Source organism: Heterostelium album, assembly GCF_000004825.1.
Source record: "Heterostelium album PN500 unplaced genomic scaffold PPL_scaffold14, whole genome shotgun sequence".
NCBI classification, from domain to species: domain Eukaryota; phylum Evosea; class Eumycetozoa; order Acytosteliales; family Acytosteliaceae; genus Heterostelium; species Heterostelium album.
In genome coordinates, this window is record NW_008805076.1 from 656,267 (window position 1) to 675,114 (window position 18,848).

Genomic DNA, 18,848 nt, shown 5'->3' on the forward strand with positions numbered 1-18,848 from the left:
GTGGGAACTGTTAATTTGGGTAAATTAATGGGCTGTTTGAATATTAATATTGTAATTTATCACAAAATAAGGATTTCACTTTCTTTTTGAGACTTGTTTTGTGTTTTTTTTGTTTTTTTTTTTTTGTGGTTGTGGCTCTTTGATTGGTATCTAAATCATTTATTGTTTGAATACCACAAAAATAAAAATAAAAACTATTATTATTATAATGATCGATTAAATTGATTTATAAATAAATAAATATAAAGCTACAATTTTTAAAAAAAAAAAAACAACCTGTTTAAAATATATGTATATCTCTGTGTGTCTATATTATTTGTTTTTTGTTTATTATTATCATAAATAAATAAATAAATACTATATAAATAATTATTAGAATTCGTTAGAAAAATAAATAAACAAAAAAAAGGGATAAAAAATAACAATAATAAATAAAATAAATAAGATTATAAATTAAAAAAAAAACAAACAAACTATTAATATAATAAACTATAGATTATAAAAAAAGACTAATAATAAATTTGTTCCTCTTGGATTGATTAGCTAATACAACAAAGAACACAGATAGTTGAAAATAAGAAACAAAAAAAAAAAAGCAAGCAAACAAACACAATCAAACCTCATTTCAGTATGTTGAGTGTAAGCCAGGCTCCAACAGAGTGAAACCATACAATGTTGCTTTAAAGATGGTTGTGTGTTTGATGTTTGGCAAAATTTTTCAATAAACTGGACCACTATCAACCACAGCCGACCCATTGACAAAAGGTTGAATGACCTTTTTTTTTTTTTTTTTGCAAATTCTGAAAACCAAAATATCAAAAACAAATTAGGATGAGATGGTGTTTATTTTTTTTATTTTTTTTCCAAAAAAAATCAGATCTCAAAAAAATAATAATTTTTTAAAATTAAACTTAATAATTATCCCAAAAAATTTCCATCAAGGCTACGATTTAATCTGATCGTGAAGCATTTGTTTGTTTTGATGTAATGATCTTTTTTTTTTTTATAATAAACCCCACAAATAATAAATTGTAGTGTTTAAAGATCGATGGACAATATCAATTATACAAAAAAAAATTAGGTCAATCGACTCGACTTTGTATTGTTCCAAGTCGGAAACTCCTCCATTAATGTTTGTTCAAAGAGTCGTCTTTTACTTATTATTTGAATGGTTAAAAAAAATAAAAGACAATCTTTTTTTTTTGTGCCTTTTCCCCAAAAAGTAAATAAACTTAAACCAAATTCGATTTCGTTTATTTACAATAAAAATTTCAATATCTTGATCTAAACTCCTCATATAAAATAATATTTGAATCATTGTGATCTTTAAGAAAAATACAATTTTTTTGATTAAATTGGAATTTTATTTTTTGAATCAAAGATATAGAGTTTTGATTGTAAGAATTTCTGCAAAATCCAACATATAACATATTACAAAACAAAAAAATTAATTAAGTTTCTAAAGTTTATTTTGTTTTGATATTTACTTAGAAATATATATATTTTTATGAAAAGAAATATCTAGTTTTTGATAATGAAAGTAATTAAGTATTTAAGAAATTTCCGAGGTAATCTTCAATAAATAACCTATTTTCTTGGGAGGACTTCTATTCCCTCAAAGAGTAAAACATTTGGTCTTTTTTAATTTTTTTTTTTTAAAATTTTTTTTAAAAGACTTTTTCAGAAAACTCTACTTTGGGATTGGTTCGGAGCTATTATTATTGTTATTGAGATAATAATAGAATGAAAAATAATAAAGTTGATGATCATCAAGATGATGGTTTAAAGAAGAGATCAACAAGCTCAAGTAAATCTAAAGAATCTGAAGATGATCATAAGAATCAGCAACCACAAAAGATAAATGACAAAAAGAGTGTAAAGAAACAAACACAAGATGAATCGTCATCATCGTCATCATCATCTTCTGATAACCAACAACAACAACAACAAGTAGAAAGAGATGATATTGTTAAAAGAACAAAACATGCAACATGTATAAGAATCACAGGTTTGTTGATCATTACACTCTTGACATTGGCTATGTGGTCGACTTTCAACTATGTCGATCCGGAGAAAGTCGATCGATCAATCTACTTGAAGGAGATGCCATTGCCGTTGTTAGAGCACTATCAGAGTGGATCTTATATACCGGTTTACGACAGTGCATCGAAGCGTCAATTCAAGTTGTTCGTTGTACAAGCCAACAGAGACCAAAGACAACCACGTGAATCCGTCCTACTCCTCCACGGACAGGCATCGACTTCATTCAGCTACCGTCAATCAGTAGATTCACTCTACAAAGCCAATCTCAATCCAATTCTAATAGATCTTCCATGTTATGGATTCTCTGATTCCTTACCAGATTGTTCACAATCATATATTGCAGGTAATTATATTACTAGTAAACTAATTGGGTTATAACAAACATTCATTCATTCATTAGATTAACAACTGTTATTGTTATTATTATTACGATGTTATTATATAGATCGTATTCCAGATATTCTTAATGCATTATCAGTTAATAAAGTACATTTGGTTACATTTGATATGTCAACGGCAATCGGTGCAGAGTTTTTAGATAGATATCCAAAGAGAGTGGCATCTGTTACATTGGGAGATCCAGTTATCGATGTCAGTCATCAACCATTCTATGTCAACGTCGCAAAATATTCTTTGATCAACAGAGCACTCATCTCACTTGCAACAAGTCCATACATTTCATGGATTAGATGGAAATACTTACAATTTGCATGTATGTAATAGCTTTTTATAAATAGCTATTCTTTATAGATATTTCAAATAGCTAATCTTATCTGTTTAAACAACAACAACAACTTTATCAATTAATTTAATTTAGATAAATCACCATTGGATCAAATCACTACCGATTGTTACTTCTATATGATTAGATATAGAAACAATATCAATAATTATATTAGAACCATTGTTGAGTCTGATCTTACATTTAGAAGAACCAACGATCTCATTCACTCAAGACTTCATTATGATAGTGTTATCCCAAGACAAGTACGTATAGTTAAGAAATAATTATAGTTAGTTACTTTTACTAACTAAAGAAACTTGATATTTATTTATAGGCTATTTTAACAAATGGATTATTACAAACATATCATAGTGTATATTTCCAGAATAAATTCACATTCCCATTCTTACATATGAGTTCAGGTGAATTCCTATTGGGAGAAGAGTCACCTTTAATCTTTGAGACTCATGTAGCTTCGATGGTTGACAAGATCGACCCAGAGTTAAGAAAGTTGAAGCAAATCGAACGAGAAGAGGAAAGTCATGGTGGTCACGGACATAGTCACGGTGGTAACGATCACGGACACAGTCATGGTGGTCACGGACACAGCCACGGTGGCGCACATGGACATAGTCACGGTGGTAACGAGCACGGTCATAGCCACGGTGGTGCTCACGGACACAGTCACGGTGGTGATGAGTATGGAATGGGTGGTTATGGATTCTAAAGTAAGAAATAAAGAAAGAAAGAATTCAAAACGAATAGCTACTAGAATTCATAATATATAATAAATAAAAAAGAAGAAGAAGAAGAAGAAGAACACTTTGTAATTTAAAAAAAAAAAACTAACATAGTATAGTTTAGACATATTGTTTTTATTCATGTTTTTACTGTACTATTAGTTGAGTGGCTGGTATTTGAGTATGGTTGTTCTCCTCTAAAATCTTTGGCACTATCCATATAACCATATAAAAGTCCGAAAAACAATCCGACAAAAATTCCCCAAAGCGTTAAAATAACTAATACATATTGACCTATAAACCAAATGTTATTATATGTATTTAATCATCAAATATTGAAATAGATTATAACAATTGTTGTTATGTTGTGTAATATGATGATTTCAAGTTTAAAGTAAAGTAAAATAAAATAAAATAAAGAGAAAAAGAAGAAGTAGATTAAAAAAAGAGAGATTTCGAAAAAGAAAGAGAAAGAGAAAGAGAAAGAGAAAGAGAAAGAGAAAGAGAAAGAGAAAGAGAAAGAGAAAGAGAAAAAGTAGAGGTTTTAGAATTTGATATTTAGATTGATTGTTAGTTTGTAAAGTTAACTATAATATATGTGTTGTGAATGCTAAATATATGTAAAGCATGTTTTTCTTTGTTTTTTTTTTTTTTTTTTTCGTTGTTGATTATAGTTGATTTATATCATTACGATACAATACCACAAACTAAAGGTTTATCACCACAAATCAGAAGTTGACCATTTTTATCCCTCTTTACAGGGCTATAATCCGATGGTTTAATATTCTTGATTTTGCCTAAAGATTTCTTGATATTTTTTAATTTCATTTTAAAAATCTCTCTATTTATATATATAATATCTATTAATGTACAACTATTAGTAACTAGATTATCTTTACTATTAACTAAGCTTAAATTCTTAAAATATAAAATGTTATAAATTATTGTTAAATAAAAGATAATTGTCGTCTATTTATATCTGACCAAGAATGAATTAATTAATTTTTTTTTTTTATTTTTTGTTTTCATTTTTTTAAAAATTAAAAAACACAAAAAGGTGTGAAAGTTATAATAATGTTTATTATTAATTTAATTTATTTATTTACTTACTTACTTCCTAATCAGCAATTGATATTATAATGCGATGAGATTAAAGTAACTTAATAGTATTCATGTTTCTATAGATATTAGACTTAGAAGAAGTAATGATGGTTTGCAAAGTAATATAGAGTTTTGAAGAAACAGAGGAGTGTCGACATTCCTTATTCAACTCAAATTCTCTCTATCAATTCAAAGTAATTCAATTCAATCTGTTGAAATATTGTTCACATTAAAAATTTCTAAGAATCAAACAAGATATTGTTTTAATTATAAATATAAACAATATATCAAAAATCATACAAATAATTTTATTATTATCTGATCATGTGTAGTTAGCGTAATGTTTTTGCTTGTTCTATATATCTAAATTAAATAAAAAAACATAATAATAGCAATAATAATGTTGTCTAATTTTACAAATCAAATCAAATAAATTAATTTTGTACCATTTTTTTAAGTAAAGTTTAAAGTTAAAATATATTTATGATAATTTTCATTGACAATAGTGTACTTGTTTATAATAATCAATCACGAAGATGAAGGACCTCTTCTCCAATAGATTATAATAATCAAAAAACAAAAAGAATTATAATTTATAAATAAAAAGATGAAAAGATAATTAATTAATTAAGTTGTAGCTAACCACATCACACATAAAAACACACAACGATTAGGTTTGTTAATTTTTATTATAACTTAAAAACCTTTCTTAAAAGCACCTGTCAATATATTTATCAGCGTGAGATGCTGAAGATGCATGATGACAACGGAAACTGATGATCGAGGAACTTCTTTTTGCAGAAGATTTGATAACTCATCAAGTTAACGAATCATATCAAAAATATGTAGGATAGATATACAATGTTATTGTTATTTGGTGCGTATGTGTGAATGTCTGCTATTGTTATTAAATGATTGATTGCAACATGATTGCAGATTTTGTTGTTTGTTTGTTTTTGTTTTTTTTTTTAAGAATCTTCGCATGATGTCATATCTAATTAAACAACAAATTTTTTAAACCAAAAGACAAATCATTTCAATCAATTTATTTAAAGAGTGTGAGTTTTGTTTTTGTTTAAGATTTATTTAAAAAAAACAAATGGTTGCATGTATGATAGAGAGAACAAACAGGAAACTACAACAACACAAAAATGCTTAAAAAATCATCAAAACTTATGCAGTTCAATTTAAAATGATGATGATGATTGTTGGACTGATTGAATACACACACACAAATGTTGTTGAAATTATTAAAAGGGGGAGGTTTAAAAAAAAAACACACACTTAATCACAAATAGACACACACCACACACAAACACATAACACAGGTATCAATAAATCTATAACTAAAAATAGTGTGTGAAATTAAATGTGTGTGTTGTTATAATTAACATCAGTGACACTAACAAACACACATAAACAATTAAATTATTGATATTTGATGGTATCACTGATGCTTTGTGTTTATTGTTTGGACTATCAATCAGTTTATTTAAATGTTCCCCATTTTTTTTTAATACCTTGTTATTTTCGACACTATATTATCAAGACTGTTGTTAATTTACCCATTACCACACTTTTGGCAGGTGCTTCTTTTACTCACAAATAAATAACCACGAACATATAAATCCAAATAACAGTATTTATTCAAAAGCAATACCCTCTTGTTATTCTGACACTTTTCACTCATTCTCATTCATTGATTAAACATATACAACTTCTTCTATCTCTCTCTCTCTCTCTCTGTCTATATCTCAATCTTACTGCTGTCATATTATTCACAACAGTATCCAATAAATTCCAACAACTCCTTCAACATTTCACACACATTTATTTTTCAACCTCAGAATTTACAATAGCAATTTCATCATTCAATTCAAGCACACCAAGCAACTCTGTAGTGGTATATCATCATATTTGTTTTGGTGCTTATCACTCACTGATAGTATTGTTTTTGTTGTTGCTAGACATATTTTGAATACTCTGATAGAGATAAATAGATTGGTAACCAGTCACCAGTTAATAATAAAATAAAACATATCGTTTGTTTTATTTTTAATTTTTTGACAGTAATAAAAGCTTTTATTTTTAAACATACCACCCCTTCAACTACATACTTAATCATCACCCAACTATTAATACAATTCAACTCAATTCAATTCAACCAACTCTAACTCAACTCCAAAATTCAATATTTAAAATTATTTGCACACATCCAAAGGAAAATTAAATTAACAAATAATTATAATTTTCCATCTAACAACTGCATATTATCACCATCGATTATATATTATCACATTTCAATTCACACAATTTAATACCTACACCAGACACACACCAAGTTGCAGGTGCTCAACAGTAATAATCAAATAAAAAAACAATTTAAACAAGAACAGTGAATAACAGAAAAGGTGGTTGGTTTTGAATCTTATGCACCGTACATTTTTATGATGGACGCTTATGCTTTCTCATATTCCAACACTATTGTTGTGATGAAGCACTTTGGTCATAGAAGAGCTCACAGTTATGATATTGACAGACCTTTTAAACAAATGAAAATTGAAAACATTATTCAATCCAATCAAATAAATCATATAAATATTATTAATTACAATCACACTCATCCTAACACCATCATCAACAATAACAATAACAATAACAACAACAACATTCTCAACAACAACAATAACACAAACAACAACTTAGATAATAATAATAATAATAATAAAATAGTAACCACTACACAAACATCAGTTTTAACAAATATTAATAATTTTAATTTACTTAATGTTAATAATCAAAATAATTTAAAAGACAACACTTTCCAAATTTATTATAACCATTATTCATCAAGTGGTAATACATTATTCAAAAACAATATTAATAATAATAATAATAGTAGTTTAAATAATAATAATATTATTTATAATAATAATAATTATATTTCCAATATGGGAACTAGAGAAAATCAACCTGATGAGGCAGAGGTTTTCACTCCACCTCCATCACCAAGAGGAAATAACTTAAACCTCAATAACAATATCAATAATAATCTAATCAATAATATTGAAAAGAGACAGCAAATGCAGCAACAACAACAACAGCTACAACATCAGCAAGTTTCAAGTGATTCTGAAAAGTTACAGAGTCAGTTTAATAGTTTGACTACACAAAGTACAGCTAATATTTTGGTTGCGGAGGATGATAAGATGTATCAATTGGTTGCAAAGCGTTTGCTCTCGAAATTGGGACATTCTGTGACCATCGCCAAGAATGGACTGAAGGCTGTCGAGGAGGCCACATCCGGAAAACCATACGATTTCATCCTAATGGACGTCGAGATGCCAGAGATGGATGGTCTGGAAGCAACAGGAAAAATAAGACAGTTTGAACAAGCAAAGTTTGGAATGATGGCCAATTCAACTCAACGTAGAATCCCTATAATAGCCTATACAACCAGTGAGAGAAGTCGGTGTATGTCGGCGGATGTCGACGAACATCTGCTGAAACCGGCGAGTGTTGAAGCACTGAAATCAATGATCACTCTCTACCTAAAGAACAAAGGAAGTGATCCATCAAAAAGATCAACGATTCCTATTCAATAATCAAAATTATTTAATTTATATTAAGAAAAACAAAAAAAAACAAACGATCAACCAATCAATGGATTATATAATGACTAGTAATCTATGTATAGCCTTCATGAACTTGTAATATCAACAACCAACAAACAATCTATTATTTATTCAATTTACAAGAATGAACCAATATTCATTCTATAAAATCAACTCAAAATATTTTCATAATAGTAATACTATTTAAAATAAATTTAAAAAACCATTTTCATTTAATTTTTGTTTATTTTAATTATTGTCTAATAAAAACTAGGTTAGATAGTGATAGTAATGACAGTAAGATCTATCAATATCAAACCAAAGGTGAATTAAAAATACAAAACTTAAGTGATTGATATACTTCTAAATAAATGTTTTTTAAAAAAAATTGGGATAAATAATAAATTCTTTATGGTAATCAAATCTACATTGTATAAAGTATTTTAACAAAAATCAAAGAAACTGTAGATCTCGCTGACCATCCTACTCCAACCAATCCATCCTCAATAAAACTCACTGTTCAATCAGCATCTCCTCATATCATGATCCTCAAAGCGATCGACCTCCAACCTTAGTTTCTACTCATTCTTGACCTTAGTCTGGAGGAAAATGAATAGAAATAGCATGTATTTGATCGTTGCTGTATAGGTATACACCAATCTCTTGGTTACTATATCCTTTATGGGTGGGCGGTGACAGTAAGGAAGAAGGAAGGATATTCATTGGATGTGTCTATACTAAGTTAGTAGTACTACTAACGGAGGTGCATTATTACTTGATCACAAACTTTGGACAAACATCCGTCTTGAATATGAGTACTGGAGCACTCTGTTTGGCTGTGAGGTTGAGTCTGACTACTTGATAGTCGCAACATGAATGGCCCAAAAACTCTTTGAACTCTCTCTCTGTTCCGTATCCTCTGCTCAATTCAAACGCGCTTCTTAATGAATGTTCCTTCAAATGAGTGATGAACAATGTTGACGCGTTGTCTCTGATGGTGGGTGATAGCTTCTTGAGGTCTTGAATGAGAATGAAGATGCTAATGAAATAGTGTCTGCTACTCGTGGCCAGCTTGTCAAATAGTTTGTTGTGTTGGAACTCTACACTTCCAATGCAATCATCCAACACAATAGCTATCTTTTTTTGTGTTCCTTTCTTCTTGTATTCTTCTTGTTGTTGAATGATCATGTAGATGATTTCTTCTGTTGGTTGTTTGAATACATATCTTTGATCGAGAAAAGAGTATTGATCTTGTAGATCTGCTGTTGGACAAAGAAGATAGATGCGATTGAACTCTTGATGATTGTGCGGAACCAACAACTTCAATAGATTTGTCTGGCCGGATTCTGTCATGCCTGCAATGATTGATAGAGATGGAAGGTGTAGTTGTAGTCCCTCTTTCAATGATGTCAACGACGATGCGTCCTCTTCTTGTACAGCTTCATCCTGTTCGATAACATCGTCAAAGGTAGTCAGCCAAGTCAGTGGTCGGTGTTGCAATGCCATTCTTTGTTGTATGTCTCCATATTCTAATTCTTCTGCTTCTTCCACGCGATAGACTTGCTGATGTATTGCCTGATGCTTCGTATCTCATCTCTGATGAATTGAATGTCCAGGTGTATGGATGGCAGATGCAAAGCTTCACAGAAGTGCCTTATTATCTTCTCTTGGTCCAGTTGCAGCTTGGTGTTGTGCTCGAATATGACCAACGCGTGTAGATGAATCCTCCTCTGCTTTGATCCAATCTCGGTGCCACAGTCTCCTTCATAAGAGTGTACATGATCCATTGCTATAGTCTTGTCAACACCTCCAACAAACTTGATATTTCGACCAATGTTGTTGTAGAACTGTTCATAAGCGTTCTTGAGTAAAGGTATGTGTCTTTGGTCAGTGCTGTTGGTATTAATTGTGACTAGGAATCGACTAAGTGTTGGCCTAACATCATTGACGCGTATGGATGATGGTAGCTTCACTTGTAGATCTCGTTTCTTTTCCATGATCTCTTTGTAAAGAGAGAGTGAGAAAAGATGTCCAAGCAGCAATTGACCAATCCTAATACATTGATGTTTGAAGAGAGAGATGTGAATGGTGCCATTGACGCTTTTAGTGGAAGATCATATTGAGAATGGAAGTGGTGGTATTTATATTGCCAAGTGAAAGGTGACAAACTGTAAATCAACGGCAAAGAAGTTGTACCTACAAATAGAGTGGATAAAGTTATTGATAAGTATTACAATGATCCATTGTTGACTGGGAATAGAGATACCTTATAGGAGATTGTCATCGTTGTATGTTGGTATAAGCAAGAGAGATGTAATGACGCCTATTCGCAGGTTCCACTCCATTGTGTGCCCTTCCGTCAATTCCTTTAAGTTTCAGACTTGCGACCATACTCCCCCCAGAGTCCAAACACTCATGATTTCTCACAAGGTTCTGAGCGAGTTAACAAAATTATATAAAATAACAAAATTCAAAAACAACAAACAACAAACAACAAACAACATAAATATTATATAACAGAAAAGAACAACAACAGTAGTATACAAAACGAACAGAACCTATCTACTCCTTACCAGTTCACTATCCCTCTCCCTCTATCTCTAAGAGGTGTAACATCTGTAGAACTGATAGATATGTCTCTGCCGCTGTCCTGCTTAAATTCTAGTGATACAAACAAATGAGCTACTTCATAGTGATAGAGGAGCTGGGATGGCATGGTATGACATCTAGTGGTTTGAGATACACATTCAAGGTCCCAATGAAGTATAACAACGCGTCATATGTCTCGCTGGATAGCTTTATAGGTTTGTACAAGCAGTCAATCTAAATGACTCTTGTCGATCTACCACAACTGACGATCTAATTGATATCAGATCGGGCTGTTTCTCAATCATCAGGCGAATCATTTTGTCTATTCAGATCAAATTCTTGATATTATCCAGAAAGGAGGAGCCTGCACCTGTTACCCTATATTATTATAATATAGGACCGCTGATCCGTGCAAAAAATCGGAATAACGGCAGCTTTTTTTTGGGTGGGCACCTCCATATAAATGCCTACCTTTTTTTAAGCTGTTCGAAATTCCGTCTATTCTCTCGATAAGACGGAAACTTACCTTTGTGCATCCTGAAAATAGCATAAAACGGCTCTTCCCTCTTTGGTTTGGATCACAACAAAGAAAGATGTCACAGCTGACAAATATTTGTTGGTGATGGTATAAACAATTTTTTTTTTGTTGATATTTTTTTTTGTTGATTTTTTTTTTGTTTGGTTGGTGTGGTTTTTATTGATGTTGATTGTTCGATTGAAGTTGATTTTAACTTTATTTTTAAAATTGATTGGGTATTGAAAAGTTGCAATATTATTATTGTTGGTGATAAGAGAGTTTGATCCAAGCTTTCACTTCATGATCTTCACCAGCACCGATTTTTTTTTTTTGAATCATCAGATTTTTACCAAAACTATTAATTTTAATTTAATTTCAATATTTTGAACCAGGTAAAATTAATTCCCTTTGAAATAAAAGGTATAAATAATACAAACTAATATTTACTAATAATTCATTTTCTTGTTCCAAACCTTCTCATTCATCTCTTTTCTATCTATCTTAATATCATGTCTTTCAAAATTATTGTTGATGGTGTGCCAAACATACAAGATCTCATCAACTGTAAAGGTCCTTGGAGCACCGATCCCGCATCACCAGTTAAGGGTCACTGTGTGACATACACCTATGTTAACGAGTATTTTTTCAATTGTTTGGAGATTAAGGGACAAACTCTTCGTAAGGAAAACGTCAGGAAAGATGGTAATCGATGGTAAGTACAGATTTGTTAAGTTGAAGATAAATGAACTAGATCTAACACCTATAAAAGTGCTCTATTAATTTATCATTTGCCAGGAGCAAGTGCAAATTGGGTGCAAAATTCTGTTCTTACTTGCCAAAGATTAACTCAGAGAAGTGGCAACACCACTTACGCATATATTGTGCAGCAACAAGTCCTGCCCACCCTACCACCCCCTGTTGCTGATGCTCTACAAACAGTGCTTACCCAAGAGCTTGCCACCCAAGGTCAGGAGCCCACCCTACCACCCCCTGCTGTTGAAGCTCTACAAACAGTGCATACCCAAGAGCTTGCCACCCAAAGTCAGGAGCCCACCCTACCACCCCCTGTTGTTGAAGCTCTACAAACAGTACATACCCAAGAGCTTGCCACCCAAGGTCAGGAGCCCACCCTACCACCTCCTGTTGTTGAAGCTCTACAAACAGTGCATACCCAAGAGCTTGCCACCCAAGGTCAGGAGCCCACCCTACCACCCCCTGTTGTTGAAGCTCCACAAACAGTACATACCCAAGAGCTTGCCACCCAAGGTCAGGCGACCCCTATCAGCCACCTCATCCAACTGTTGATGAATTTGAACATCGAGACCCTTGTTGTTTCCAACACAAGAGAGGCCAGAATTGCTCTCCTTTTTAACGAACTCAAGGATGCAGCCAATGCTCAATAGGCAATTGCTTAAATTAGCATTGAAGACGGAAGGTCCCAATCTCTTCTCGTCGTCCCTCACTGGCCATCCTACTCCAACAAATTCATCCTCAATAAAACTCACTATTCAATCAGCATCTCCTCATATCATGATCCTCAAAGCGATCGACCTCCAACCTTAGTTTCTACTCATTCTTGACCTTAGTCTGGAGGAAAATGAATAGAAATAGCATGTATTTGATCGTTGCTGTATAGGTATACACCAATCTCTTGGTTACTATATCCTTTATGGGTGGGCGGTGACAGTCCAGTTAATGTTTTGTTTTTTTAAGATTTCAATCATGATGAATTTTGCCCAACAAAAAAAAAAAAAAAACAATCAAATCATTTCAAATAAAAAAAATTTTAAATAATTTTTTAATATATTTTTAGAAACTAAAATTTAACATATATTAAGTGTAAAACTATTAATTCATTGTCTTTCTACATTAGTAAAATTCCCACAACCATAATTATTATTATTATTTAATTGAAAAACAACCAACCATTAGAGTTCTCTACAGTATACAACACACCTTCATAGTAGTACTATTAGATCTGTATTCAAAAAAGAAATTCAAAATCAACACACATCGAATCAAATCAAATCAAAAATAAAAATAGTAATTTAATAATAGTATTAGTACCAGAACCAAAACATAATAATAATATAACAATACAATACAAGACAAAACAAAACAAACCAAAACAAACCAAACCAAACCAAACCAAACAAAACAAATAAAATTATATCTCTCTCTATATATATATATTATTCGAATATTGTTATTACGTAATTCAGTCATAGTGCAAATAGATAATTGGATTTTACTATTACATTGTTTTTATATGTATAGTGATTACATTAGTATAGAAATAGAATAATAATAAATTTAGCTATAAGATCGTAGAGGATCAAACATTAAGATCAAAAGAAAAAGGACAGGAAAGGAAGTATCATGATGTTTAATGGAAATTTGATATCTTCTCCACAAAAGAAGAGTCCTGCGAAAACAACATTTTCACCGAGTCCATCACCGCCACCACTGCAGGTTTCCAACTTGACCAACGATGTCGAAGAAAAGAAGAAAACTAAACTGTCACAGTCTGCAGCACTAGAATTAACCGTGCGAAAGTGGGTGTCCGACGTTCTAAAACAGAATTACAACGATCTATCGGTGTCGTTCTCCACGCTCTTCAAGAGTGGTGTGTTACTCTGCCGATTGGTAAACACCATAAAGCCGGGTGCCATCAAGAAAATCAACGAATCGACGGTTTCATTCAAACAGCTAGAGAATATCGAGAACTTCCTAAAGGCATGCACAGCAATCGGAATGTTGGACGTTCACCTCTTCAACTCTATCGATCTCTTTGAAGATAAAGATATATCGTTGGTAATAACAACACTAGCTGTACTCGGTAAATTCGCTGCCAAAGTAGAAGGATATACCGGTCCACATTTAGCTGGTGAGAAAAAGGTAATTAGAAATAAAAAAACATGAAAATATATATATATTAATATTATTTCTCTAATATGATATGGTTAGACTGTAAAAATAACAACAACACCATCTCCACCATTATTTTTAAATGGAAGGGAAATGAGTGGTGGTGGTGGTTCAACTGGTTCGAATTTAAGTGGAAATAGAAGTAGTAGTAGTAGTCAATATAATAATAATAATAATAATAGTTTAGATGTAAATAAGTCGAATAATGCAAATGCAAAGAAAACAAAATGGAGAAAATCAGTTAAACCACCATCTGTAACTCCACTGAATCTTGATATTAGCACCAAAGAGGCATTCAAATACTCACCAGAGTTGGAACAATCTGCGAGAGAATGGATTGAACAATTGACTGATGAGAAATTTCCATATCCATCATTTAGAACATCTTTAAAAGATGGTGTACTATTATGCAAGTATGTTATTAATCTTTTGTTTTTTACACATATATATTTAGAGTTTAAATTCTAATCTCTTCTCTCTTTCTTTTTTTTTTTGTTGACAACTAAATAAAGAGTTATAAATAAGATAAAAAAGGGTACGATTCATTATATAAATACAGGAAAATCAAGTTTCAAACAGATGGAGAATATAGCAAACTATTTAACTGGATGTTCTACACTTGGATTGAAACCAACGGACTTGTTTGATATTCCGGATTTGTACGAGGAAAAGAATATCAATCTGGTGATATCGAATATTCATGTGCTGGCGAATCACGTACACAAAACGATAGGCAATTCAATACCAACGATCAAAGCACCGGAATCCAGTGCCTCCAATCACAACAAGCTGTATGCATCGTTGGTTCATTCGAGGTTTGGCGCGTGCACTTCGAATTCCTCGGGTGAGGCGGCACCCGAAGATCTACCAGAGTTGGTAGGGTGGATGAACGGACACCTCAAAAACAGAGGACTCGAATGCAAGGATATCTCATGGGATTTGAAGAGCGGTGTACTACTACTAGCGTTACTCGAGGAAATCAGCTCACTTCGCGTTGGAATCTACAGTAAAGATCCGATATTACCATGGCATTTCATGCAGAACATATTCCTTCTTTTGAACTTTATGCGAGAAAACTCTACTTTTAATGTTGGTACTATTTCAGCTCATGGTAAGTACTACTTATAAGCATATTACAAAGTAGTAACTAATCAATCGATCGATCGATTGATCGATAATTATTAGATATATTCAATGGTAATGTTGTATCACTATGTAATTTAATAAGATTGATAAGGGAGAACTTTGATAGAGATCACTTTTTCAAGAGTGTACCATTGGACACCAGAAGACAAAAGGTTATCGAGGAGATTGTATCTACTGAGCAGGCATATGTAAAGTCATTGTCTGTTGTTTTCCATACTCTCATTGTACAATTACAGATTCTTAGTGATGCAGACTCATCGGATCAACATCCACCAATTTCATCGGATGACATTTTCTCTGTGTTTGGCAACTGGGATAAGATACTTCGTGCACACATCATACTACAACGAGAATTTGAAGATCGGCTATCGAAATGGAGTGACGATTCTACATTTGGTGATATATTTTTACAAAAAGTAAGTTACTTACTTTTTCATTTAAAGTGCTATATCTATTTATTTCTATATACTAACTAATGATGATAACTTTTAATTAATATGTTTAGTGTGGATTTTTAAAAGATACATATACAGATTATATAAATAACTATGATAACTCGTATCAGAGAATCAAGAGGTTTAGAAAAGCAAATAAATCATTCGATGAGTCGGTAAACAACTTCGAGGTCATACAGGATTCTACAAATGGATTGGATTTAGCAAGCTATTTGATTATGCCAATTCAACGTATACCTAGATATCTACTGTTACTCAAAGAGGTATTGAAATATACACCCAATACACATCCAGACTATGAGATGTTACTAAAGGCAAAGGAGACCATTCGTCAGGTAGCCGATCATGTCAATGAAAGTAAGATGATGTTTGACAACACCAGAAAGATACAATCAATCCAAGAATCTATATCTGATATTACATTTGTAAGTTATTGTTATTAAACAATCAACCAATCAACCAATAACATGGTATAGAATCAAACTTATTAATTTCAACATGTTACTATTTTTTTTTAATAACAGAATCTCAATGAGGTATCAGATAGAAGATATATAAGAGAAGGATTCTTAGAGATTGATGAGTCTTTCAACAAGAATGCATATTTCTTTTTATTCAACGATATCTTGTTATATGTAAAATATAAACCATCTGAAGATACTGGTAAAGAATTTAAGGTATGTAAAAAAAAAATATAAGTAATAAGAATTATTATAATAATCATAGTCATCAATCATTTGATTACAAAAGACTCTAACTTTTGTTATTTTATTCTTTATTTTCTTAGTATAAAGAGGTATTTTCTATGTCAGATGTGATTGATATCAATGATATTTTATCGGATGACGAAGATTCTGATGACGATGATGATGATAGAGAGGAACAAGAGAAACAACATACATTTAGAGGTGGTAGACAACAACAACAGAAACAAAAGAAACCATCATTCGAAATTGAAACACAAGACTTTGCGCTGATTTTGATTGCCGAGTCAGAGTTGGAGAAGCGAGCATGGATGGAGGATATCAGATCTTGTATTCAAAGCAATTTGATCAATGACGAAGATCAGCTGAGTGATCTATCACTCGATGCCTCTGACGATGAATACGATCCAATCGATCATGAAGATTATGAAACTGATGCAGAAGACGAAAGAATAATTAATAGTATAGAGGAGATTGTTGATTCCGAAACTAACAGTAATAATAATAATAATAATAATAATAATAATAATAATAATAATAATAATAATAATAATAATAATAATAATAATAATAATAATAATAATATTAATAATGACAATAACAATAATAACAATGATAAACAACAAAATATACAAGAAGTTGAGCAAGCTGTATCTTCATCATCAGACTCAGATTTGGAACTTGGTAAATTCAAGTCATCAACACCTGGCGAAGTTCATTACATAATAAAACATTGATCATCTACTCGGCTGTATTTATATATATATATAATTATTTTTTACCTAGCTTTTTACCTTTTATTTAATATTGGGACATAGCAACTAAGCTTTGCAAATATTCAAAGCTATTAGAATTTTTTTAGTTTTATTATTTTTTTCATTTGACCTGATACAATTTTAATTTTTAATACTCTTTTTGACAAACCAAATATAGTAAAGGATCTAATAATAATAATAATAAAATATAAATAAAAACATAGAATGATGAATTATTATTCATTCTTCTTTAATAGTTAATAGCTAAATCATTAAAAAATATATATATTATAACATGACATTAATAAGTTTTGCAATAGAGTTAGACCAGTATGAAAAAAGATATGAAATAAGCCATTATTTTTTGGCTTCTTTTTATATTTTACATTTATTGGCTTGTTTAATTATTTTAATTAAACGTTTTCACTATTTTGGTCATCTTCTAAAAATGTTCTATTCTTTTATGATAGTCATAGATGTTTTTAGAGCACTCACATTCATTTTTATACCCATTGTTAAATATGGATCATTACATCCCAATGTAATCTTTATATTTTTCTTTGGAATTTTCAAAATTGTTCCAACCTACTTACAAATTACCTGCTATTCAATGACATTACTACTATGGTAAAAATATTTATTTGTTAACACTAAAATATAAACTAATTTTTTTAATTCATCATAACAGTGTTATTCTTTTAGATCAACAAAACCAGGCATCTACCAAATATATCTATGAAAAGATATTAATTGGGGCAAATATTACTCTGTTTTTAGTGGCACTCGTTCTCTTTATTTTAGATTTTGTCCAGGAAGAAATTATATTGGAAGAAAATATAACAAAGAATTCCAAAATCGATTTTTTGATTGAATTTATTGCTTTCATGATATACATGATTGCATTTGGTTTTGTTTGTGTGTGGTTGTAAGTAAAAAAAATAACTAAAAATTTTGATTCTGAAAACTATTATTAACTATATCACCATGATATTAATATATTCAGAACTATTCAATATTTCAATAAGACACAATTCCACACACTATTCTCTGAAGATGGCTTGCAAGAATACAAAACACTAAAAAGATTACTCCAAGTGTTGTTTGTTTTCAGTGGATTGGTATTTCTATCAAAATCTATAGTAGCTGGTTTTGAAGCATTTGGTTCCCATGATTTTGATGAATTTTACTTTCACCTTCTCTACTTTTTCTTTTTAGAAATAGTACCGTTTTTCTTCCTTATTGTTGTATTGAACAAGAATGCTACTACCAGATTGATGAACCCCAAACAAGAAGAAAATGAACCTCTAGTGAACTAATCAATATTATATAATAGTTATATGTTATTTTAAGAACTTATCTCATTGTATATAATACCTAAAAATAAAATAATTAAATTTTTAAGTTTAGTAAAAACGGTGTGTGTTATCTTGAAAGAGAATACCAATTGTTATGTAATGGGGGTGATTTTATTTAATCAATCAAAACCCCCAATAAAATCATCCAATGAAAATTAAACATATAAATTGTTTTAA

General features: G+C 30.9%; 6 protein-coding genes across 6 annotated transcripts; 5 read left to right on the plus strand and 1 right to left on the minus strand.

Moving 5' to 3' along the window:
• Nucleotides 1–1,743: 1,743 nt before the first annotated feature.
• Nucleotides 1,744–4,069, plus strand: PPL_10607 (alpha/beta fold hydrolase; the record flags this gene model as incomplete). The annotated part of the gene is made up of 6 exons (XM_020581375.1): nucleotides 1,744–2,386; nucleotides 2,489–2,755; nucleotides 2,861–3,030; nucleotides 3,102–3,480; nucleotides 3,568–3,593; nucleotides 3,956–4,069. The coding sequence occupies 6 exons, from the start codon at nucleotides 1,744–1,746 to the stop codon at nucleotides 4,067–4,069; spliced, it is 1,599 nt and encodes a 532-aa protein (XP_020428162.1).
• Nucleotides 4,070–7,058: 2,989 nt separating this feature from the next.
• Nucleotides 7,059–8,213, plus strand: PPL_10608 (response regulator; the record flags this gene model as incomplete). Its single annotated transcript, XM_020581376.1, has 1 exon — nucleotides 7,059–8,213. One exon carries the CDS (start codon nucleotides 7,059–7,061, stop codon nucleotides 8,211–8,213), a length of 1,155 nt encoding a protein of 384 aa, XP_020428163.1.
• A 780-nt stretch (nucleotides 8,214–8,993) lies between these two features.
• Nucleotides 8,994–10,506, minus strand: PPL_10609 (uncharacterized protein; the record flags this gene model as incomplete). The annotated part of the gene is made up of 3 exons (XM_020581377.1): nucleotides 8,994–9,785; nucleotides 10,001–10,322; nucleotides 10,457–10,506. 3 exons carry the CDS (start codon nucleotides 10,504–10,506, stop codon nucleotides 8,994–8,996), a joined length of 1,164 nt encoding a protein of 387 aa, XP_020428164.1.
• Nucleotides 10,507–11,837: 1,331 nt separating this feature from the next.
• PPL_10610 (uncharacterized protein) lies at nucleotides 11,838–12,891 on the plus strand (the record flags this gene model as incomplete). Its single annotated transcript, XM_020581378.1, has 2 exons — nucleotides 11,838–12,040; nucleotides 12,711–12,891. 2 exons carry the CDS (start codon nucleotides 11,838–11,840, stop codon nucleotides 12,889–12,891), a joined length of 384 nt encoding a protein of 127 aa, XP_020428165.1.
• Nucleotides 12,892–13,707: 816 nt separating this feature from the next.
• gxcB (pleckstrin domain-containing protein) lies at nucleotides 13,708–17,298 on the plus strand (the record flags this gene model as incomplete). Its single annotated transcript, XM_020581379.1, has 6 exons — nucleotides 13,708–14,226; nucleotides 14,296–14,669; nucleotides 15,485–15,818; nucleotides 15,908–16,282; nucleotides 16,382–16,534; nucleotides 16,645–17,298. 6 exons carry the CDS (start codon nucleotides 13,708–13,710, stop codon nucleotides 17,296–17,298), a joined length of 2,409 nt encoding a protein of 802 aa, XP_020428166.1.
• Nucleotides 17,299–17,611: 313 nt separating this feature from the next.
• On the plus strand, nucleotides 17,612–18,694 carry PPL_10612 (uncharacterized protein; the record flags this gene model as incomplete). The annotated part of the gene is made up of 3 exons (XM_020581380.1): nucleotides 17,612–17,646; nucleotides 18,320–18,434; nucleotides 18,650–18,694. 3 exons carry the CDS (start codon nucleotides 17,612–17,614, stop codon nucleotides 18,692–18,694), a joined length of 195 nt encoding a protein of 64 aa, XP_020428167.1.
• Between the last annotated feature and the right edge of the window lie 154 nt (nucleotides 18,695–18,848).